This window comes from Cebus imitator, unplaced genomic scaffold (genome assembly GCF_001604975.1).
Source record: "Cebus imitator isolate Cc_AM_T3 unplaced genomic scaffold, Cebus_imitator-1.0 Scaffold755, whole genome shotgun sequence".
In the NCBI taxonomy this organism is placed as follows: domain Eukaryota; kingdom Metazoa; phylum Chordata; class Mammalia; order Primates; family Cebidae; genus Cebus; species Cebus imitator.
Genome location: NW_016108070.1, coordinates 74,604 through 81,616, shown reverse-complemented (window position 1 = coordinate 81,616; position 7,013 = coordinate 74,604). Strand labels below are relative to the sequence as shown.

At 44.1% G+C, this 7,013-nt stretch overlaps 1 protein-coding gene across 6 annotated transcripts in view; it reads left to right on the top strand.

Moving 5' to 3' along the window:
- Positions 1-7,013, top strand: part of SEC24C (SEC24 homolog C, COPII coat complex component) — a 32,310-nt gene that overhangs the window by 2,057 nt on the left and 23,240 nt on the right. For 3 of the 6 annotated variants that reach the window (XM_037735225.1, XM_017519544.1, XM_017519546.2), the window contains exons 2-3: positions 643-842; positions 4,339-4,474. In XM_037735225.1, coding sequence (XP_037591153.1) covers positions 671-842; positions 4,339-4,474 — 308 coding nt within the window. In that variant the 5' untranslated portion in view covers positions 643-670. Of the gene's footprint in view, positions 1-465; positions 553-642; positions 843-4,338; positions 4,475-4,943; positions 4,951-7,013 lie in introns of all 6 variants that reach the window. The other 3 variants (XM_017519545.2, XM_017519547.2, XM_037735224.1) reach the window with 2 other exon arrangements.

The following is a 7,013-nucleotide window of genomic DNA, read 5'->3' as shown; positions in this document are numbered from 1 at the left end:
GGCCAGTCCTTCAGTTTTAAGGTCCATACACTCCTTTGGTGGAAAGACTGGTGTTGGAGTATCATTTGTATCATGGCAGGTTAGCCAAATAATGTCCTTTCTTTAAATCAGTTGGTCTAAATTTTGTCATTGAGGGGGAATGATTTTAGCTGATCAGTTTTAGACTTTTAGCCTGATTGATTTTAAATCAATTGTTACACACACTAGAGAGTACTCAGTATTTGTTGAATAAATGGATGCTAGAGTGAATGAATGGTAAGTGGGAACATTGTTTCTTTTACCTGAAACATCAAGGTAGTTCATCAGCCACAAGACTGTGTGACTAGACACTAGAAATCATACCACAGGGGAATGGAGACTGCTTCTCCATTTCAGTGGATTTGTCTGAAGTTGAAATTTATACTCTTTATACAGTGACAAAGTTGCGGGGGCGGGGGGGTCAGAGTAACATAAATCCTTTTTTAGGAGGTAACCTGAATACTGGCTGAGGCAGAAAATTACTAAGATCCTGTGGAAGTGTGAGGATTATTAAGCTCATCACTGTCTGATAAGGTCAATTTCTTTTTATCTCTATTTCCTGCCCTGAATAGTTGCTCTCTCTTTAGAAAATTCATTTTGACTAATTTCTCTTCTTTCTAATAGGTGAGACCAAATTGGGAATGCTTTCATAATGAACGTCAACCAGTCAATTCCACCTGTGCCGCCATTTGGGCAGCCCCAGCCCGTCTACCCAGGGTATCATCAGTCCAGCTACAGTGGGCAGTCAGGGTCCACAGCCCCCGCCATTCCCTATGGAGCCTACAACGGCCCAGTACCAGGCTATCAGCAAACACCTCCCCAAGGTATGTTTCTACAATTGATCTCAGCCAAAAGGTTGAGAAGCAATCCCAAGGTATGTTTCTAAGTTTCCTTTGAACTAGGGAAGGAAATTAGCAGAGTTTTCATGTGAGGTTGTGTTGCTCTAGCTAAGCTACCTGAGGAGTTTGGGTTACTGGGATTGAGGAACATGAATCTGACGTGAAGAGAGCCCTGTGGGCACCCTTCCCTTTTTTTATTATTATTATTATTTGAGACAGAGTCTTGCTCTGTAACCCAATCTGGAGTGCAGTGGCATGATTTTGGCTCGTTGCAACCTCTGTCTCATTGCAACCTCTAAGGCTTAAGCAATTCTCCTGCCTCAGCCTCTCTAGTAGCTGGGATTACAGGGAAGTGCGACCACACTCAGCTAATTTTTTTTTTTTTTTTTTTTTTATGGAGTCTTTTTTTTTTTTTTTTTTTTTTTTTTTTTTTTTTGAGATGGAGTTTTACTTTTGTTGCCCAGGCTCAAGTGCAGTGGCACAATTTCAGCTCACTGCAACCTCCACCTCCCAGGTTCAAATGATTCTTCTGCCTCAGCTTCCCGAGTAGCTGGGATTACAGGCATGCACCACTATGCCTTGCTAATTTTGTGTTTTTAGTAAAGACTGGGTTTCTCCATGTTGGTCAGGCTGGTCTCAAATTCCTGACTTCAGGTGATTTGCCTGCCTTGGGCTCCCAAAGTGCTGGGATTACACGCATGAGCCACCATGCCTGGCCAGTTTTTGTATTTTTAGTAGAGATGGGGTTTCACCAATGGCCAGGAAGGTCTCGAAGAACTTCTGACCTAAAATGATCCACCAGTCTCAACCTCCCAAAATGCTAGGATTATAGGCGGGAGCCACCATGCCCGGCCCTTCCCCTGTTTTATTTTATTTTATTTTATTTTTTTGAGATGGAGTCTTGCTCATTTTTTTGTATTTTTAGTAGAGATGGGCTTTCACTATGTTGGGCAGGCTGGTCTCAAATTTCTGACCTCAGGCTATCCACTCGCCTCGGCCTCCCAAAGTTCTAGGATTATAAGCGTTAGCCAGTGCGCCCAGCCACCTTCCGTGATTTTAGATAGGGTACTGTGTTTCTGCCCTAAGCCATCTGATGGGAGCACATCTCCCAGGTTCACCGACAGCTCACTTCCTGTGGGTGTTATCCTGTGCAGCCTTACCTGGTCACATTGTTCAGAGCTAAATGGAAGGGTTGTGGTTATAGCTTCTCTAGATCCTGTGACCAGGACTGAATATTTCCTGTTGACTTGAAGTCTCCCTGAAATCATTTATTCTTCATATATGTTGAGAATGCGTCTTGTTGGACTGATGATTCTTATGTATAAATGACTCTGGGACATTGTAGTTTATGGGGATGAAACGTGTGATATTTGTGTGCCTGATTTTTGGTGCCTCATATGTTTTTTCTGATATCAGTCCTTTTCCTTTGCTTGCATTTCCTCTGCTTCTTAGATGCTCTATAATATCAGAGCAATAAGAGAAGACTAATCTAACGCTGCTTTAGGTTCAGTGTTTGTCTTTTACCTTACTTTTTTTTTTTTTTTTTTTTTTTTTTTTTTTTTTGAGACAGAGTCTTGCTCTGTTGCCCAGGCTGGAGTACAGTGGCACGATCTTGGCTCATTGCAACCTCTGCCCCCCGGGTTCAAGAAGCAATTCTCCTGCCTCAGCCTTCCGAGTAGCTGGGATTACAGGCACATACCACCATGCCCACCTAATTTTTGTATTTTTAGCAGAGATGGGATTTCACGATGTTAACCAGGCTGGTCTTGAACTCCTGACCTTGTGATCCTCCCGCCTTGGCCTGGAAAAGTTCTGGGATTATAGGCGTGAGCCACTGCATCCGTGCTCACCTTACTTTTTCAAGAAAAGCAGCTAGTACTCTATAGATTATCCAGAGGGGCTTTTTGGAAGTAGTTAACAGTAGATCTTTGCTGAGGCTAGCTGATGACTTAGGATATGCCAAACTCTTTATGCTGTTTAAGAGAGGGAATTCCATGAAGGGATATGGAAAAAAGAAGGCATCAAGGAGGTAGGGGTAAGATTTGGGAAATAATGAAGTATTGTGATTTTGATTATAACTGTAGGAAAAAAAACTGTGGAGAGATTAGGCCCCAGGTCTTTGGAAGAGCCATAATTCTAAGCTGAGACTTCGACTGGACAGAGTCCACCTCTGCTTTGTTAAGTCCTGACTTATCAAACTGGAATTTGGCATTCTTTCAAGAGAAAGCTTTGTTAGAGGAAAACATACCTGATCCTGTCATGGTTGGTGAGCAAGTTTAGGTTAATTATGTTCCTATAGGCAGGTTCTATAATGTCTAATCTCTACTGACGGCAGAGCAAAAGAAAAACAATTCTTTGAACAGAGGTCATCAACATTTCAAAAGTGATGTGCTTTTGAAACTAAATTGAGGGAGAAACTAATTGCTTTCTCTCTGAACTTCATGTGGGAAGAATGGCTAAGGGTAGTATAAGTAGCTTTGATGGTAGCTCTAAGGAATAGGAAGGATGGAGTACAGTTTTTGTGAGGACGTAGGTGGCAGTGCTAATGGGAGGACAGGTCAGCTGTTCTTACTGAACTGTTGGGCAGAAACAAGGTCTCCGACCTATAGGAACGTGTTCCTGAATCATGTGCTGTTTGAAGTTTCCACACTGAGAAGTGGATGAAAGGATATGGTTCGTGTAAGCAGAATGAATGAAGAAGAAGGTGGCAGAATAGTCCCCAAGAGATGCCTTTCTATACAGCCTAGTTCAGTAGGCTTGGTCATCTTCTGTGTCTCCTTTTTCATGTATGCTCTAAGTTCTGGAGTAAGATCTTTTCCTTAAGAGAATTGACTTGTTGTCTAGGGTAAGAATATCAGGTTGTCCTTGATTGAGTGAGAATATGGTGATCAAAGGAAGGCCCTACATTCTTGTGCCTCTGGCTACAGCTTCACCCCTAGTATGCTTGTCTAGGGCAGTGTAGGCCCTGTGTTGGGAATCTGTGTTTAGAATACTGCGGTAGTGGCCAGGTGCAGTGGCTGATGTCTGTAATCCCAGCCCTTTGGGAGGCCTAGGCGGGCAGATTACCTGAGGTCAGGAGTTCAAGACCAGCCTGACCAACATGGAGAAAAATACAAAATTAGCTGGGCATGGTGGTGCATGCCTGTAATCCCAGCTACTTGGGAGGCTGAGGCAGGAGAATCTCTTGAACCCAGGAGGTGGAGATTGCAGTGAGCCGAGACTGCACTATTGGATTCAAGCCTGGGCAACAAGAGGGAAACTCTGTCTCAACAACAACAACAACAAAAAAAAAAAAAAAAAAAAAAAGAAGAAGAATACTGCTATAGCTAGACTTTATGCTGGTAGTGTCCTTTTCACTGCCTAAACTGTGGTATGGGGCCAGTGAAGGTCTGAGCTTTATTGATCCTTGCTTTGCATTCCTGGCTCAGGGTGTAGGAGAAAGTTATTTCCCAGTCACCTAGTTTCTGTCCTTTACCCTCAGGTATATCAAGAGCTCCACCTTCCTCAGGGGCACCTCCAGCCTCAACAGCACAGGCTGCTTGTGGCCAGGTTGCATATGGCCAGTTTGGCCAAGGAGATGTACAGAATGGGCCAAGCTCCGCTGTTCAGATGCAAAGGTAGGTACTTGGTCAATCTAAAATTGGTCTGATAAGGCTGAGTGTGGTGGCTCATGCCTGTAATCCCAGCACTTTGGGAGGTTGAGGTGGGTGAATCACCTCAGGTCAGGAGTTCAAGACCAACCTGGCCAACATGATAAAACCCTGTAACTACTAAAATGAAAAATTAGCTGGGCTTGGTGTCATGCATCTGAAATCCCAGCTACTTGGGAGGCTGAGTCAGGAGAATCACGAGGCAGAGGTTGCAGTGAGCTGCGATCGCGCCATTGCATTCCAGCCTGGGCAATAGAGTGAGACTTCATCTCAAAAATAAATAAATAAATAAAAATAAAAATAAAATTTGTCTGATGAGAGTAGAAAGGTTAGGAACGTATGTGGGTTTGTCTTTTTTTCCTTCTCCTTTGCCTTTCTTTTAGATCTATTTTTCCTCTTCCCTCTACTCTTTTGGACTTTGTCTTCTTTTTTCCAGGTTACAGGTACTGCTGATGTCCAGACCTGTGGATTGTTGACCCATCTTAGTACCCGGGTTCCTTTGCATATTCTTCATTTTCTGTGAACTTGAGTTTCTTGCTTTACTAGACATACATCTTCAATAATGGTTGCCATCCTATTGAGCCACCCTAAGGGAGAAATGGGAAGAGGGAACCTCAGGATTATTTGCATCTCTTCTGACTTGCCCCTTTCTTCTAGCTCAGGCCCTTACTAAGACTGATTGGTTAAGTTTGGGCATGGCCAGTTATGAACTGAAAGATACTGAAAGGGAAACCAAATAAATGGTGAAAAATTTAGTAGTACAATGACCCAGTAAATCCATCTTAGCGTGATAGTGCATTAAAGGAGGGCAGTCATTTCTATTAGAGTGCTTTTTAAATTTTTAAAATTTTTTTGAGACAGGGTCTCACTCTGTGGCCCAAGCTAGAGAGTGCAGTGGCAGGATCACAGCTCACTGGAGCCTGGACGTCCCAGGCTCAGGTGACCCTCCTAACTCAGCTTCCCAGGTTGCTGGGACTACAGGCGTGTGCCACCATGCCCAGCTAATTTTTTTTTTTTTTTTTAGACGGAGTTTCGCTTTTGTTACCCAGGCTGGAGTGCAATGGCACGATCTCGGCTCACCGCAACCTCCGCCTCCTGGGTTCAGGCAATTCTCCTGCCTCAGCCTCCTGAGTAGCTGGGACTATAGGCACGCACCACCATGCCCAGCTAATTTTTTGTAGTTTTAGTAGAGACGGGGTTTCACCATGTTGACCAGGATGGTCTTGATCTCTTGACCTCGTGATCCACCCGCCTCGGCCTCCCAAAGTGCTGGGATTACAGGCATGAGCCACCGCGCCCGGTGCTAATTTTTTTATTTTTAGTAGAGGTGGGATTTCGTCATGTTACCCAGGCTGGTCTCAAACTCCTGGGCTCGAGTGATCTGCCCACCTTGCCTCTCAAACTGCTGGGATTATAGGTGTGAACCACTGCACCTGGCCAGGAGTTGTTTGTTTTTGGTGAATGAAGAGTAAAGTATAACTAGGGGAAAAGGGTATATGGTAATAGAAAAGTCACTTTCTGACACTTAACTGAGTGTCCAGGATATACGTTTTTAGCATTGAATGGAAGCCTGGGTAAGTCAGACAAGTGGGGAACATAGAAGATAATAAGTACACAAATGTATGTAAAGTTATAAAATAGGGTGAGGATATGGTGAGGGGGTGGGGAGCTGTTTGAAATACACTGGTGTGTGCTGGCTGCAATGGCTCACTCCTTTAATCCCAGCACTTTGGGAGGCTGAGGTGGGAGGATCGCTTGAACCCGGAGTTGAAGGCTGCAGTGAGCCATGATTGCACCACTTCACTCCAGCCTGGATGACAAAGCAAGACCATGTCTCAAAAAAAAAAAAACCAACAAACCCATACAAAACAAGTGTATGCGTTAGTAAATTATAATATAGCTAACTCCTTTGTAACTAAAACCTAGATCAAGAAATAGAACTTTGCCACTCACCCTAGAAGGCTTTTCCATGTGTCTCAATTCAGTCATTATTCTCTCCCTCCCCTCATAAATAACCATTTTCCTGCATTATTCTGACTCTTAAAGTAACTACTTTTTTTTTTTTTGAGGCAGAGACTTGCCCTACTGCCCAGACAGGAGTGCAGTGGTGTGATCTCGGCTGCAACCTCCAGCTTACGGGTTCAAGCAATTCTCCTGCCTTAGCCTCCAGAGTAGCTGGGATTACAGGTGCCTGTTACCACGCACAGCTACTTTTTAAAATATTTTTAGTAGACACAGGGTTTTGCCATGTTGGCCAGGCTGGTCTTGAACTCCTGACCTCAAGTGATCTGCCTGCCTCTGCCTTACAGAGTGGTGGGATTACAGGTGTGAGCCACTGCACCCAGCTGACTTTCTTGTGGTTTTTTAAAAATAGTTTACACTTGGCTGGATGAGGTGGCTCATGCCTATATTCCCAGCACTTTGGGAGGTCAAGGCGAGAGGATCACTTGAGCCCAGATTTTTGAGACCAGCCTGTGGAACATAGGGAGAATGCCATTTCTACAAA